This window comes from Anser brachyrhynchus, assembly GCF_964034855.1.
Source record: "Anser brachyrhynchus genome assembly, chromosome: 1".
NCBI classification, from domain to species: domain Eukaryota; kingdom Metazoa; phylum Chordata; class Aves; order Anseriformes; family Anatidae; genus Anser; species Anser brachyrhynchus.
The window spans coordinates 30,776,992-30,795,084 of record NC_137694.1 but is presented as its reverse complement, the minus strand read 5'-3'; the positions used below and the strand labels follow the sequence as shown (position 1 = coordinate 30,795,084).

General features: G+C 36.7%; 1 protein-coding gene across 7 annotated transcripts in view; it reads left to right on the top strand.

Moving 5' to 3' along the window:
- LOC308178440 (uncharacterized protein) overlaps positions 1-14,543 on the top strand; it is a 51,773-nt gene extending 37,230 nt beyond the window's left edge. For 4 of the 7 annotated variants that reach the window (XR_013939763.1, XR_013939764.1, XR_013939765.1 and 1 more), the window contains one exon: positions 6,428-14,543. Coding sequence is in view for 3 of the 7 variants with exons in the window: in XM_080557111.1 (XP_080413237.1) it covers positions 6,428-6,483; positions 7,808-7,841 (90 nt within the window). In the remaining 4 variants the exon portion in view is untranslated. The remainder of the gene's footprint in view (positions 1-6,427) is intronic. The other 3 variants (XM_080557111.1, XM_080557109.1, XM_080557110.1) reach the window with 2 other exon arrangements.
- Positions 14,544-18,093: the final 3,550 nt, after the last annotated feature.

Below are 18,093 nucleotides of genomic sequence, written 5' to 3'. Positions count from 1 at the left end.
CACCTTCTGCTTCTAAGGGGCTTTAGTCCTCTTTAGAAGACTAAACTTCTGTTTAGTTACATTGACTTACCTGACATAACAAAATATATTCATGCTGGGAAAAATAAATAAATAAATAAGAAAAAAAAAGGATGTCCTACTTCTGGTTATAGTGTCTTATATGTCTTCTACATATTCAGGTGATGGGAAAGTTTGAATTCTGTTGGCACAGCTCCAGAGGAATATATATTTCTGAATCGTACCTCAACATGCTGTTTTGTCAGGTACCACACATACAGAGATATCAGCAAATCTCCTGCTATGTTCTCAACCATCTATGACAATAAGGGTAATTGAATTCATGCTTAACTGTAATTTTGAATTTCAGAAAATCAGAGTGATTTCTTTGTCTAAGTATGAAAGCAGAATAGGAAACACTTTCCATCATGGAAATTCTGCTTATGTATACATTAAAAGTTGAAATGCAACTACTGAACTTGTTCTAGCCTAAGCCTATGAAGGAAATCAGGGAAGGATTTGACAGAGTCATGCTTTCTATATAGTGATGCAGCTGCCACAGACTGACAAGAACTATTGATCTCATCTAACTTATGCTACATGAATACTAGGCATATAGCACTTATCTTCGCTTCCTCTATATAGTGAGAAGAGAAGCTGGTCCTTCAGGAAAACACTATTCAATTCTAGCTTAGGTACTTTCTTGGGTGTTAGTATTCATGAATTCTTCCATCTGAACTGTTGAGCTGGCTATCAGACAAAAAGGGCATTGCCTCTTCTTCTCCAAGTATACTGCTATAGAAGGCATGGCCAGACATTCAGTGCAACTGATGACAAAGATGATTTTATGTATTTATTTATTATTATTATTATTTTTTAAAAAGGTGATTTTTTTGAACGTATGAACATATATATTTTTTAACTCCTCTTCATCTTCACTAAGTAAATTCCAAATTCAGTTAACACTGAAGGGTGCTAGGAGTGTACTTGCCTAGTAAAGCTATGCTAGGCAAGTGAAAACCTACATTAAGAGGAAATATCATAAGATTTTATCTTCCTTACTTTCTAGCACTTGGAGTTCTACTTTTTAATGGACACAGGTAGAACATTCAACTTAAATATATATATATATTTTTTTGGTTTTGAGGTCTAAGTGAATAAAAGGTGACATTGCAAAGTAGCATAAGTCTCTTTCTTTACAACGTGTCACACTATCTTGTGCGAATTTTATATATTGGGACTAGTAATTTCTCCATTTCCATCACTCCAGCATAATAGTGACATATTAAAACACAGTTTTGAATGTGTCAAAATCCCATTTATCCACTCTTGAAAATAAGCCTTATGCTTTTGAATTACTCAGGTGTATCTGAAAGTATCAACCTTCCTGCTCATAACTTTTTTATTCTTCTTAGGTTAATCAGGATTCTCTGATTTTGTGTGTATGAGAGAGAGAGAGCAAGAGAGACGCACAGCTGTAGTATAACATATACATTTTTTTTACTCTCTGGCATTTAATTCCCATGATTGCAAAAATCTCAGTTTCCATAGTAGTGCAACTGGGGATACATACAAGCATATGTACAGTGTATGGAAACGTACACTATGTAGCTACCTATATAATTCAGAAATTTAGTTATGGAAAGAAAGTATTCAGCCTACTTCCAGAAGGTATTGAAAAAGTACATGTTTAAGGGAAGAGAAGTTAGAATCTAAATTCATAGCTTATTGGACAGCATTCATGCCTACAATGGATACATTTAGAATGGTAAAGTAAGATTTGTAAACACTTTGTATTTACCCAATATAAAGGTCCTTGTGGCTCTAGGGAAGAGCATTTCTTATTCCAAAGTCTGATGGTTCATTGTCTGTAAGGTTAGAGAGAAATACTTCATGAACTAGGTGCAAATTACTTTGACTGTATGTCACCCGGGAATCTTTAAGGTAACACCATCACAATGAAATAATCACAAATGCGCATTTTATAATTATGCTTTCATATTCAACTTAAAAGCAGCAGCATTCAGAATCTGTCCAGAGTTACACACAACCGGAAGAGTTTATTGCTATCTGGGAACCTTCAGGCTTAGACAACTCAGAAGAGGAGCCACAACAGTCCAAATAGATTTGTAACAAATTTGAGAGGTGAAAATAAAATGTCTCCCCATGATAAAGACATGTAACTCATAGCTGAGTTTAGCACATGAAGTTATCTCACCATTTGCCACCTTTTTCACAATTCCAAAGGAAGGGGCTAGTGATTGTGGGGAGGTGAGAGAAGAAATCTTAAATGGCATCATATTCTTTTTCCTACTTCTTTTACAAGGAGAGGTATCTCCCCAGTTTAGAGTATCCTTCTCAGTCTATTGGTACATCCATGTCAACAATGTGAGTGACGAAGGCAACAGGTTGTCCACACACCTACTTTTCCTCTCCCTTCCCCCTTCCACTAATCCTTCTAGCTACATAGGCTTTCCACTTCACACCTGTGTCTGCTTTAAGGCAACTAGCACAGGAATATAAAGAAGGAATTTGTGCCTACTTTTTTTTTGTGTTGTTGTTTAATGTTTCATCATCTTTCCCTTTCCCTTTCTTTTTCCCTTTCCCTTTCCTTTTCCCTTTCCATTTCTCTTTTCCTTTCCATTTTCCTTTCCCTTTTTCTTTCCCTTTCCCTTTTTCTTTTCCTTCAGGAAAGAGAACAAATTAATGTGAAAGAAATGCCCCAGTAAAGCTGAGCTATAGCGAAGTATTATCCTCTAATGGTCCTTAATGCGGTATAGCTTAGTACTAATTACTCATTACTCAGGAGTCTGCTGCTTTCAGTGCACCCATTAATTCCCATTACTTGTGTGCTCTGAAGGCACAACACAACAGGCATTAACATTTAAAGATTTTTTTTCTCTTCTGTTTTGTCATTTCATGGACTTATAAAAGGACCAATAGGTTTAATGAGTTACAAGCAGTTGGAAATGATCATGACATTTCTTTCATACTTCCTCTCCCTCCAGTTAAAGCTCACTTTGGAACACTATTCACATGCATTAGGATCTAGGCGTTACATTAAACCACCATTTTATTCTACAAAATGATAAATACACTTCAGATGTAGCTGTGTTTATATAACAGCCATTTTAAGAATATGATTTTTTATGGTAATTTTCTGACAAGCATAAAATGAACCTTACTTTGAGGAGTTTAGTCTGTGTTAAATTTGTATAAAGTTGACCAATGGGTTTAGAAGTTACTGATAACATACTAAGCTAATGTTGCAGACCCACAAAGAGGGAAACTGCAGAAAACTCCACTCCTTAAACAAGGAATTGTCAAACACTCATTTGATATTGAAAACAATACTGTCTCAATATGAAATATAGTGCTTGATTTACAGATACATTGCATTCCAAAGCTAAAAGAATGATGGAATTAACTGATAAATATCCTGAGAAAGGAGATGAAAAATCAGTTCAGAGTTTGGCTATGATGCTAAGTTTTTAATGTAACAAAACCCAAACCTGATTTTTTGACAATTTTATAGGGGCCTCTTGAAAAATTAATAACTGACAAGTGAAAATATTATGTAGAATTCAGTGTAAAAGAATAGAAAAATGTGAAAAAACTCTTAACTGTCTAGATGCAGTGATAGACCATGAACTAAATATTAGCATTAAGGAAAAAGAGGGAGTGTTTCAATGGAAACACACTCAGTGCTGAACAGGAACAAGCAAAATAAAGTGAATCACAAAAGGTGAACAAAAAGCAAATCAGAAAATTACATGCTAGTGCTGGGGAAACAGAGCATCCATCTAAATGATGATGAAGGAGGTGGCAAGAGGGCTGTAGGGGTGTCCTCTGTAAGCAGAGCCCAGCAGCTGCCCCATGTCAGATCAGAGACTGTTCCAGGTGGTTCCAAAAGGGACGTGCCACTGGCCAGAGCTGAGCCAGTGAGCGACGCTGGTTGGGCCTCTGGGAGAGCAGATTGGCAAAAGGAGAAAAAATAATGCAGTGCAACAACAGCTGGGAGAGAGGAGTGAGAAAACATGAGAGAAGCAGCCCTGCAGCCCCCAAGGCCAGTGCAGCAGGAGGGCAGGAGGTGCTCCATGCCCGCAGCACAAGTTCCCCTGCGGCCTGTGGAGAGGCCCCTGGTGGAGCAGGCTGTCCCCCTGCAGCCCACGGGTCCCACACGGAGCAGATCTCCACGCTGCAGCCCGTGGAGGAGCCCCCGGTGGAGCAGGTGGATGTGGCCTGGAGGAGGCTGCGGCCCATGGAGAGCCCCCGCAGGAGCAGGCCCCGGGCCGGAGCTGCAGCCCGTGGAGAGGAGCCCACGCAGGAGCAGGGGGTCTGGGGGGAGCTGCCGCCCGTGGGGGACCCGTGCTGGGGCAGTTTGCTCCTGGGGGATGGACCCCGTGGTACGGAGCCGTGTGGGAGCAGTTCTTGAAGAGCTGCTGCCTGTGGGCAGCCCCCGCAGGCTCAGTGGGGGAAGGACGGCATCCCGTGGGAGGGACCCCACGGGGAGCAGGGGCAGAGAGGGACCGTGAAGGAGCGGCGGAGACATCAGGGAATGACAGCAGCCCCCATTGCCCGTCCCATTCCCCTGTGCTGCTGGGGGGAGGTGGTAGAGGTTGGTGGATGGGTGGAAGGTGGTTTTAGTTTGCTTTTAGTTCTCACTGCTCTACTCTGTTAGTAATGGGCAATAAATTATATTAATCTCCCTCCACTGAGTGTGTTTTGACCATGACAGTAATTGGTCAGCGATCTCCCTGTCCTTATCTCAACTCTTGAGCCCTTTTCCATTTTATTTTCTCCCCCTCTTCCTTTGAGGAAGCCCACTAGCTCATTAGCTGCCCAGCTGGGTAAAACCACCACAGTCTCCCAGACAAGGATGGTCAAACAGATGGACTGGCTTCAGCATGAGGCGTGGCTGAGGGGGTTACAGTACTGAGCCCAGAAAATATGTTTTCAAAGAGAATATGAGAAATGTCTATAGACTCCTAAGGGATGTGAGGAAGTTAAACAGAGTTTTGTCACTACCTCTTTGTACACCAGAATGAACCTGTCTGAACTTAGGCCAATTCAGGACAAGTGAAGAAACTTTGTGCAAAGTATAGCTGTGAACCATTTAGGCATACAAAGCTCTGGATGCCAAATTTTTGCAACATTTGTACTATGAAAGCAGTTGAGCAAATCAGTAGACCAAAAAAAAAAATCATCGCAGGTTAATAAAGTCAAAAATGCCACCTCTAATTTAGGATTCGTGAACTTTAATTGCTAGAGGTTCTACTGGGAAGGAATCCCTACCACTTGACCTATTCATGTATCTTTCTCTGATATCGGCTATTGTCTAATATCGTAGATAAAGTCTATGCATAGACTGACATTTCTTCTTATACAGCATGAGCGTTTTGCTATTCTTTCATCTTCATACATTTCTGCAGTAGGAGTCCATGTACTTAGTCCTTTTTAGTTTGTTCATATCTCTAGACATTTTTTTTTTTTTAACCAAAAATTAACAGCAAGAGCATGAATTTAAATGACTCTCTTCCTAACAACACAAGGACAATTTTAAAGATTACTTAACTATACACCATAAATATCTCTATATTAATAATCATATAGATCTCAACCAAGGTGGTCCTAATTCTAGATGACAAAAAAAGAGTGTATAATTTTGATCAGAAGCTTTTTAAATACATGCATTCTGCTCTTGGTTTCCCAGGGAGCCCAGTGGTATTAGGTGGTGTTATGAGAGACTGAAGGATAGTTTCCCCAGCTAACTTTTGGCCTTTAACTGAGTATAGGAAGTCTCTCAGAGGACACTTTTGGGTCAATGAAATTCTTTGTCAGCTGGAACTTAAATTTACTTGCTCTTATAATGCAACTAACATACAGGGCACGTGCACTGCGTGGTATGCCTCATAGTCCTTCTTTCCAGAACACCTAGATAAAAAAAGCTTGTTGGATAGTACTGTTACTCCTGTCCTGCCCATGTACCACATTTTGTGTACCACATGCCATTGGAAATAAGTTGAAGCGGTGCCAGAGAAGACGTGAGCACAGACCACAGTCTGCATGCATGTCAAAATGACACCTTTAATGCACCAACTCAAGTTCTGACCCAAGGCAGGACCTCCAAGGCCCTCCCTTGGTTTATACATGTAGGTTTATATTTGTAGTCAGATTTAGCCTGACTCCTCAAAGGACCTAAAAGTCCTAAGGGGGGATTAGGGCTATATTAAATGGCCTTATAGCAGCATACTAAATTAGCTAAGGTCATAGTCCAGTGAGATGTAGAATGAGAATCCTCCTCCTAGAGTCTGATCCAAAGTCTACGGGAAAAGAGAGAGAGAGAGAAGCAGAGGGGCAGGGGGGAGGGAGGGGGAAGAACATTAGGCCTAAGGAAAATTGCTCTTTTCAGTATTACTATATTTTACAGGCTGATAACTTGAAGGAAAAGGAAGAGGGGAACAACAGTCTTCAGTCTTATTCTGGGTGAGAATAAATCATTACTTACACGCTGTTTTCTTATGAAGCTCTTCTCCAAATAGAGAATACTAAGTGAAAAGTAAAGTTTCATTCTAACTCTATGTAGAATCACCTTATTTCTTTCCTGTGGCTTTTTTTTTTTTTTTCTTTCCTGAAACTAGGCAAAGAATAGCTTACAGACCTCAAGGTGATTTCAGACACATAAAATATTAAAGAACAGGAACTTCAGAACAAAAGAGAAAATCCTTTGGTAAAGAAACCAGAAAACAATCCCACCTACAAAATCTCTTTATTTTCATACAGATGTAATTTGTTCATGTATTTTGCAACAGATATACAATTCCTTTTCTGTCTTGTTGACTTTTCTATAAGCTTGTTTCTACATACTGTTTGTAAACAAATTCTTATTTTTTATATAAGAAGACATACAGTAAATCTCTCCTTCATTTTTAAAGCTCCTTCACTTTGTTGTGTTTAGAAAGCCAACACTGAGCTGTGACTGAAATCAACAGGAGTTATACCATTTACTTAAAGAAAAGCAGGATTAGGTTCCTATTGATTCAGCGTGATTAATATGCATGATGCTCCTGGAGTTAGTGCAGCTTCTTCAGACTTGTTTTTATAGATGACTGTAGGAATAGTACAACAAAGATCTGCATTTCTTTGCATACCGCTCAACAAATATTACTTCCATCAAGTTTTCCTTTTTCCATTGTCAGATCCAAGCAGAGCTCTTTTGATATGAGATTACCAATGCTGACATTAGCTGATCATTTATAAAAACTTCCATGTGTTGCATGTGTCTTTGAAAAAAAGGAAAACAATACATTGCTTCTGTTCTGAACAGATAAGTAATCATTCCGTTTTTATCTGTCTACCAGAAAGAACAATTCAAACCTGCATTCACTGAGAGAAATTTGGTGATGTGTGTTACTGCCCTGAGGTCTATTTTCACATACAGAAGAGTTCTGACAGTGAAGGGTTGTACAAAAATATTTAGTTTTGTAGTGCCTTAGGGGACTTGTTTTTAATGGAGTCAGTAGGTAGTGTTCTGTATTTCTCCTTAAAAAGGCACAGTATTTTTGAGTTTATAAGTAATTTTAGATCTCTTTTTATTAAACATTGTATTCATAACAGAAACATGACTTTCTATGGTTTAATAATTCTTTCTTGTTTAGATACTCATGAGGCATCCAGTCATCTGGTATCTTTTGGTATCACTCTAATGTGATTATTAATTATATCCCCACTGTTATTAAAATAGTATAGATGCAGAATATGGTTTGATAATTAAAGATTTCACTGATTTTACAATTTCCAAACCACCTAGCTTTTCTTTGATTATTTCCTTCATTTCTCCCTGAAAATTGAAGTACCTTGGACCATGGTTCATGAACTCAGGTAAGTACTCTGAATTTGTAACCTTGAACATACTTTTTGGATCTTTTGGGACTAAACTGGAGACTTCTCAGGTGTGGTCTCCAAAATCACTCCTGGTGTTTCACCCGAAAAGAGTATAACAGAATTATTACAAGAAGGGCTTTTGGTTCATTCTTCCAAATGTGATTTAATGAAATTAAAGAAATACATGAGGACAGAAGATAATTCAGCTAAAACCAAGTAAATACAGCTTTTTACAGTACATGCGAAAGTTTTTGGGATCACAGTGTTCAGCAGTATTATTTGTTGCTACACAGCCAACTCTCCATTATGCCATTCTTGTCTTTTATCAGAATAACTGCTGAAACCAATGTAGACAGGTTTCTTTGAGTGTGATTCAGTACAGCGGTATAAGGGAATGCAGAATCTGATCTAATTCTATGATGAGCTGCAGTCCCACTGTATCCTTCTAGGCATTTGTCACATACTGATTCTAAACTAATAGGATTGCAAATAAAGGAATGACTACACTTTATTTCAGTTTGCATTGTGCTAGGGTCCTGGTGATGGTGTTTTTGCTAGGCAGAAATTCCAGTATCATTGCTTCACATTACAGACACTACAAAATGTCTGCAAGCAAAGAAGGATTTGATTCCTAACACTTTTCATTAAATTTCGCTCTGATAGTATTGACTGCTGTTATTAGCTAAGCTTCTGAGTAGTGTGAACAGGTGGTGTCCTCAATCTGCTCCAAATACATGCTAACACACCATGGACCAGATTGCAATACTATCACCCACACTGAGAGCACATTTTTTTCTACACATGCTCTTCATCCACTGGAACTTCTTGTGGAGTAACATGCCGTAGTGTTTTATAACCAAGTGTAGAATGGCTTGGCATATATGAAGGGCCAGCATTTGGTTTTTCAAGTAGCTCTTGGAATAATGATACCATTCCCTGCTGTATTCCTCTAACTTTGTCATTATCCATTCCTCCCTCCCCCCCATTGTTATAAGTGGTTAAAACTAAGGAGCTTGACATGGGATTATAATGGTCGCTTAGAGGCTGAGCAACCCTGTACACCTGTTGTTTAAGGGTTGATATATCTGTTACCCATATAAATATATATAAATATATATATATGTATATATATATGTGTGTGTGTGTGTATATATATGTATAAAGGTATATACCACTTACCACTGTGGTGTGCTTCTAACTTTGTGTCCTTTTTTAATTTTCAGCTTTACTTTTGTAGTTTCTCAGGCTCATATTCTGTATTTTCTTTTGATGTAAAGGAATAATAGTAGGTTGTTAGTAGAATATTGTTTCAGCCTTATTAATATGTATGATGCTTCTTTTTTAACCTCTCTTTTTCAGTTCCTTGAAATTTACTTTTGTAGTTACTTTTTGGCAGGCAAAGAAAAGGATGGCATAGTTACCAAATCTTTAAAGTAGGAGCAGAGTGTGGGGAAGAATTTTAATGTGGAAAAGTCAAGCGTAGACTCACAACATCTGAAGGAAAAAGAAGAAATAATATAGGGAAAAACAATTAAATGTCTGTTGATCCTTGCCAGTGATACTGGAATAAAATGTGAAATATAAAAAAAGAATTTGAGAAACTGAGCTATGAAATATGGTACTAAACAGCTGTTAGGGGAAAATAGCTTGTAATTTTGAGACTGGAGAAAATGTCAGAATACAGCATTATGAGCTGGAGAACATAATACTAAAAGTACAGATTTTCTCCTCTGAGAAAATAAAGATTAAGGAACTGACATAGGTAAGATGGGGAGGACTGGTGAATCTGTCTCATCAATAGAGGGATTAGGAGGCTAACAGGTAGACTTCATTTCCCATGACAGAACAGAGAACACGGTATGAAATAACATATTCTAAGATGAGGAAGATATATTACCAGAATGGTAAAATTTGGACTATGATCTTAACCTTACTTATTGTGATTACAAAAACCTTCAAAGCATTTTATTCTGTACAGAAATGACAGATGTAGAGCAGGAGCTTAAACCTGAAAATTATGTGCCAGGATCACATACACTGTAATGGAACCATTAGATGAACAGAGCAAAATACTACATGGTCCATACTGGTTTTAAAAGTTGAAGCATACACTGATTAATCTCCTGTTGTGCCAAATAAATAAATTTCAGTACTATTAGGAATCAACTACTAAGTGACAGTAAGGTTGCACTCCTAAATCTTAAAGTAAACACTGGCAAAGCAGAGGCTTCAGAAAATTTGAGGCATGGAAAAAAGTTAGTCTGAAGTGTTCTGTTATTGACCGTAATGAAAATCTGAAGTAATCCAAATTAATAAACCCTTGTTAATATTTTAAGTCTAGCAGAAATGTTAAAATCAAGTACTACTTCTCTAACCATATTGCTGTTTTCAGTTTAGCTTTATTAACAAGTGTTGACTTGGATCATAGTCAAAACAACTGAAGTAAGTCAGAAATGTACTAAATAATAATAAAAGAAAGAAAGAAAGAAAGAAAGAAAGAAAGAAAGAAAGAAAGAAAGAAAGAAAGAAAGAAAGAAAGAAAGAAAGAAAGAAAGAAAGAAAGAAAGAAAAAAAAGAAAGATCTAGAACTGGTGCAGTCTATCCTTTAAGAATATTCCACAAATAAAGAAAAGATAAATTAACTGAAAATTAACGCTTTCCATTAAAGAGTAGGAGCTCATTTTAGAGACCTGTCATGTCAGTCACATATTCCTATTTGTACACTTGGCACGTGGCTGGAAAAGATAATTGGTGCTATCAGGGTAAATCTAAATGACGTACTGCATTCTCTGCCAGGATATGAGATAGCATAATGACTTTGGTTATGACTGTCTCTGGTGGGTTGACCCCAGCCAGCAACGAAGCATCCACAAGCTGCTAGGTCACTTTTCCCCAGTGAAATTAGTGAGAGAATCGGAAGAGAAAACACAAGAAAAACGTGTGGGCTGAAATAAAGATAGTTTAATAGGTGAAGGAAATATTAAAAAACAATCAAACAACAACAACAGAACACAAAAAATAAGTGATCACTCACCACGTCCCACAAGCCGACCGGTGCCCAGCCAGCCTCTGAACAATGGCCAGTTAGGAAAGAACAAAACCCAGGTGTCTTTATTGCTGAGCATGATGTTACATGGCATGAAATAGCCCTTTGGTCAATTTGGGTCAGCTGTACTGGCTGTGTCCCCTTGACTCTGGCCCACCCCTGCCTACCTGCTGCGAGGGGGGCAGGCTGAGATGCTGAGAGTGCCTTGATGGCTATTGCTCAGCAATAGCTAAAAAGTAGGTGCACTATCAACACCGTTTAACCACAGATTCAGAACAGCACCATACAAGCTACTATGAAGAAAGTTAACTTTATCCCAGCCAGACCCGTTGTACTCTCTCATCAAAGAAACTACAGACTTTGAAAAGTGTAATGTCAGTGGTGTTCATCTGAGCCATAAAAGGCATGAACACCAATGAAAGTTATTACCGATGACAGCCATTAGCATAGAAAGGATGTTCTTGAAATAATGCTAAATGGCAACTCTAAGGAGAACTGAAAACTAAAAGAGCTATAAACACAGCCCTTCAAGTGTTTTTAACATTATTCTCAAATTTCATTTTGTCTCTTTCATCCTTCCTTAGAAGATATGTCTTGCTAACATAAGTAGTATTACATGCCACATGCATGAAGATAAGGGATGCCCATGGGAGATCTAACCTGCCTTCCTGAGATACCTACTCTTGACTGCTTGTTCCTTTCTCCTGCTGGCTCTTATTGCTCCCTGAGGCGGAGAGACAGAAAAAATGTCTGTGCTTGCGTTTGCCATAATGTGCAGACAGAGACTGTCATCTATCTTAAACCTCTCTCTGCATGCCACTTACGCTAAGCCACAGGATGCTGTACAGACACACCTGAACCACAAGCACAAAATCCTTCCAGCTGACTTTGTTGCAGGTGGAGTCATTTCTGAGAGAAGGAGCAAGAGACTCCTTGGACTGACACCTCAGGTTTCATGAGTGCTTTTCAGTCTGTGCCCCTGTATAAAAAGTTAGAGTAATCATTATGTTATCTTCATTTTTTTGGTGATCGAAATGGTTTGGAAAGCAGTATGGGCTATTTAATACAGGGTGATTTTCAATGCTTATGACATTTATTAATTTGTAAAAAAAATGATGCATCTCTTATAGCTTTGCATCTCTTCATTCATCAGCTGAATGATTAAAGTTTGTGTCAATTCTACTGTGGTAAACAGGCAAATCAAATCTTTACCTATACTGGAACAAACAAGACAACTTTTGTCCTTGCCTGAAGGACGATGTCATTGCCCTGAGATTACATCTATCATTACCATCAGTTAATTAGAATGAAGAAAAGCTTCAAATTCTTTACTCTGATTCATCATTCAAGACTTCTTCAAACATTAATACAACTGTCAATCATTTCAATCTTTCAAAATTTTTTATAAAAATCTATTAAAAGTATATTTTCTGTAGGGGTCAACAACAGGAGGTAGAGAGTCCCTTTTGTGTGTTGATATTTGAGCTTTATCCCAAAAACACTTTCTCAGGCTTCTTCTAATCTCATTTTCTCTGCTGAAATAATGTCATCTTTCTCCTGGAGTGGCAGTGCTCTGCTGCTTCAGTTACAGATATACCTAAAAAATTGTGATAAACAAAAAAGTAAAAGCACAATGATACATTATCTAAATCAATGTTTTTTAAATTGTATTAATAAAACCTCTCTGTTATTTACTGTAATAAAGTATTTAGTGCTGATATTATTTGTTAAGGTAAACAGAATTTGAAATTTTTGATCCTGAAAGTCTTAAAACCAGAACATTGGGTCAGTGAAATCCAAAGAGCAAAAAAATTCTCTAATCTCAAGAGCACGCTTTCAAGTGCAATTTTTTAGTGCCTTTGATTTGTGGTGTCTAAATATTTTCTTTCTCTCGGGTTGTAATAAATGGCTGCTGAAAGAATGGTATGTGATGGGAAACTATGGGTGAGTAAAACAGCAACCAGCTGTGGAAATGCTAGCCGCTGGGAAAAGGCAGTTACCATACAAAATTAATTCCCTTTTTACACAGCCCAAAAATCACCTCTGGAAATTATATCCCGTGTGTAAACTCTGTGGGTGTTCAGATATACACATAAAATTGAGCAAACAAGAGACTTGCTTATAAATGCCAAATCATCCTACTGTAACCTTAGTGGCTTATAACTAAATGCTTGATTATAATCCTGGAGTGAATTTCTAAGAGCAGAGAACACTGAAAGCTGTTTTGAGTAACCTTTAGCCTCTGTATATAGTATTCCAAAAATGAAATGTCATACACATCAACATCAAACACAGCAGAAACTCACTTTACCATAAAATCCACCATAACAATCTCTCTTTTTTATTATTATTATGCTTTTTATTTTATTATTATTATTATTCCATGTTAACAGTATGGAATAGCTGCATTTTAAAGTTAATTACCTATTTCCACAAGCAAAGGTGATAGGCTTTGCACACTTGTATTCGAGTTATGCATCATTCTGCTTCTGCTATAATGCTCAATATTCACCCTGAATTTGTTCACTCAAAGCATGTTCTCCATTATTTGCTCTGTAACATTAAATTTTAAGGAAATACTTCTTTATACTAAGCCTTTGTTTTAAAACCAAAGAGAGACTGGTGTATGAGCACTGAAGTTAGGTTTAAGACATGTTTGTAAATAATTCTTCATTGGGAATACCACAACCAGTACTTTTATTTTTTTTTTTTTCAGAAGATCATTTAGAATTAAAAAAATGTAATTTTACCATTTATAAATACTAAAAAATAATGGGATTACTACACTTGAACTTTTTGGTTGCTGTGCTAAGCCAAATAAGTGCCATCTTCTCTTTCAGAATATTTCATCCTAATTATCAGTCATATCAATACTTGAGAGGAAATAACATAGATTTATAAAGAGTTATTTAAATGCAATAAAACAGGACTTGTGTGCTGAAGTAAATGAGGGAAAGCATGAAGGAGACATATTTCCTACAAATGTATGCTATCTAATCACATTGACCTAATAGCTAAATCAATACAACAATTGAACTTCTTTCAAAGTGAACTAAAGAGGACACCTAAAAAAGGTGTATTGTAAAGGAGAACCTTGAGAGATCTCTTACACCAGACAGTTCGGCTATTTTGCCAAAGAAAATACTGTATGACCCAGTAGGTCTTATACTAAGCAGTAGGTCTTATACTAAGCATTCATTAGTGCTTCTCCCATTAAGTAAGCATGAGGAGTGAGATTCCATTCACCTAGGTATAAATGTCTACATCTGATCTTGTCAGCTTTGGTCCCTTTTATATTCAACGGACTGAAAAAAGGTGTTTTCAGAATGCGATTCGAGTTATTTTAGCTCCCTCTTTCAAGACAAGATGAATTGTGCCTTAAGTGTCCATTTTTTTCTGCCAAATGTGAATGAAGGAAAGGATGAATCACTCAGCTGAAGAGGTCTAAAGTATCCACAGCTAGATCAGATGAATCCCATACAATTCATCTTTCTGGCTCCAAATTAGATCCAGTACTTCAATCTCTGGCAAATCTTCTCTAGAAGAGCTGTCAGACTTTGAAAGAAGAAACACGGAGTTAGAGCCTTCTCAGCTGCCTTGCTTTGTATCCATTTAACCTGACTTTTTTTTTCTCAATGCACAGACCTGACTTTTTTTTTCTCAATGCACAGAAGTATCTTCCTGAGCCAAGTTATCAACGTTTGATGTAGTTAGTGGCTTGTGAGGACAAACTACCTAGAGGCACCACCTGATGCCTCATGCTGCACAGCATTTTACCCCTCAACTGTTCCATTATATTGTCTGTGCATTCATGAAATTAAGTTCAATTTAAAATAAGTAACGTGGCACAGTTTGGTCCTTACTACTCATATCTCTTTATGTCCTAAAAGAAATCAAATTCCTGTTGAGTAGTGCTCCAGAGGGTCAACCTGTTCCTTTATAGTCGGGTGTTTACGTAGTATGTTGGTTTCCTTAAATGATCCAAAATAAATTTTATAAACTATTTGCTGTAAAAATAATTTGCAAACTTTCATGACATTTCTTGTTGAAAGTGTCATGCAGGTAAAGGTCAGCTTCCAAATATTGCCAATAAAAATCACTTCAGAAGATTAAATTGAATAATTTATGACAAAAACCTGCAATTTTTTATTGTCTCTTAAATGTCATGGAGACACACAAGAAATCTGCCCTAGCAATTTCATTGTGTAAATCATCTAATGCCTGTGATGCCTCTCATATTTCCATTATCATATACAAATTTCACATAAGGAATAAATGTCGGCTAGTAAATTTTTGAATGTCATAAACATATTCATGAGTTCTACTCTAAATATTTTAGTACACCATAAAGGGAATAGATACACCTCTTATACATAAAATGCAGATTTATGATACAGCAAAAAAACAAAAAGCAAAAACCCAACCCCCCACAGTTTTATAATCCGCTAATAGTATTTTAAATCCAAGCTGGGCTATGATACATAATAAATTTTTAGTTGTGCCATTAGATCATGCCAGCTGCAACACAGTGTTAAGACTCAATAAGAGATTAAAGTAATTAGTGCAATTAAAACACGTTAGTTAAAAACTACAATAAATATTTTCAAGTTATGCACTTGACATTTTAAACCTAACCAGTACAAATACACTATTTAGATTTGTGTTTATATTGTTTATTTTATATGACTTTAGATTTTAGATCTTTTCCCTTTCCTGATATATAAGACTGTCAGCCACCATTATTATATAAAGTTAGTCTTGAACTTCATGGATTAAATTAATTTCTTTCTGGAGACCCACCATTCACATACCCTGAGCTTGAGTTAAGGGCAATGTGCAAATGAAGATAAGCAAATGAGTGCATACATCATTTCTGAACAGGATTCATAGGATAGTCTTTAACAATTATGTGAGATGATTAACAGGCTACCAAGCATCCTGGACAGAATGTGCTACTTGAATATAGTCACTGGTACCCTGCCAAAACTGCATGCACTAAAGAAAGTCCCATTAGCACTGAGAAATTAAATAAAAACTGAACTTGTCCAGATGGTTAAAAAGATCATATTGAATAAATTCAGAGACCAGCTGACTGGTCTAACTGTATGGCCACTGTTATAAAACTAAATTGTCTTGAAGATTAAAATAAAATCATCAAACATGGTCTCAGTTAAAAGGTCACAACATGCTTCAGAATGCAGATTATCTTAGGCATTTTGTATGAATCAAGAGTTCCAGAAATTCCAGCTCTGAAGAAAGAACCTGAAGTGCATCTTCTGCTGAGGAACTAGTAAGGGTCTGTTTTTTAAATTTTGTTTTATTTTATTTTATTTTATTTTATTGTTTAACTTCATTTAATTTCATGTCATCTGATCTCACTTAAATTTTATTTATTTTATTTTTATGTTGGTCACCCGAAGGGGATTAATATTTTAACTGTTTGTATCTACTGACAATGATCAAAAAAGCACATATTGCTATTAAATTTATATCATCATCAGTCTGCCCCTGTGATGTGAGTACTTCTGATTTATTTGGACAGTGACATGATCTCTGCTAAGTCCAACAACCTGCCTGGAGCTTGGTAAGGTACAGTAAGATTTACTGACATAAAATTTCTGAACTTGTCCAGAAGGCAATTGGAAGATACACTGAAATTTCACTGTCTGGGCAATTTGTCTAACAAAAGAGTCAGAAATGGTCAAAGAGTTTATTCTAATTGTCTTAACTTTTGCCTTGCATCCAGCCGGCATTTGTAGTTCCTTGTGAAGCAGAAAGCTGCTGTAGGAATGACAGGAGGTGACTCTGAAAGACATTGAGAGACCTACTAAATACCTCAGAGTCAGAGAAAGATTGGGTATGAAATCTGGACGTATTTGTTCTAACACCTATAAATCTCAGAAAATCTCACTGTTATAAAATGGTGAAGAGAACTTCTTTTTATTTACAGTACACTCTGGATTTATCATAAGATGGACAACAGTTACAAGATTCAGTATCAGGAGCTCTCCTTGTTATTTAAGAAAAGAAAAACATTTACCTTCAGTAACCTGGTTTCCTATTTGTAGCATCTAAGTTTTTGGCCAGTACCCATCCTAATATCATTGCTGTCTCCTCAAGTAGGTAAAGACAAAATGCCATGAATTCCCTGTGGCTTGTATGCAAAGGAGAGACATTGCAATTTAACAGCATCTAGAGTAGCTCTTGTGCATATCAGACAAATGAATAAATCACCTGATTTTCTATATTTTGAATGAAAACTAGCTAGACACAGGACAACAGCAATTCCCTACAACAGTGAAAATCAGAGTGATGATAGTAAAATCTTCAGTTGGAGTCAAATCTTTATTTGATATTTGATAACTCATGCAGCACAATGCAAATATCAACATTTTAAATTTTGGTTATCATATCTACACAAGTCAACAAAAGACAGAGGAACAGGAAAACTAATATTTTTCTTTGCAAAGTTAAAAGTTGTCATAAATGTCATTAAGAAGGAAATTTATTTCAGTAATATATAGAAATATGTGGAAGTACTTAAGGTTTTGTTACTTTCTTTCTGATCTAATATCTTCAAGCATATTTTCTTCTGTAAAATATAAATTACCCATCAGAAATTCATCATATAAATCATTTCACTTGTGCTATAATAATGTTTTCTTTAAAAATAAGGCCATAATTTTTTATGATGCCATAAATATCTCTTTGATAAAAGGATTACCCAATAATTTTGCTTCTACCATGTAAATGACTATGGGTGCCATTGTACAACTTCAATATTAAACCATCATATTGTAAAGTGGGTTTAAAAGTACTTATTCTCTAGTGTTGTGATAATTCATGTGAATTTAACTAAAATAACTCAAACGTGAAATTGCTGTCGCTGTATACTTAGGATGAAGAGAGTTGTGGTGTTGAATATTTAGGTATAGAGCTTATATTTCTGCACTTGGGCTGGTATAAGAACCCCTGGAAATATTAGCAGTTCCAGCCATGGAGGTTTATTTTTGTATCATTACCACTTTGAGCATAAGGAACAGACAGAGTTCTGTAAATAAATATTCAAGCCTGAACCTTTACAAATGTCTTCTGCTCCCTAAAAGGGAACTATTTTCCATGTCAGAAACTGTTTAAGCATTACCTCACTGAAGAAAGACTGCATT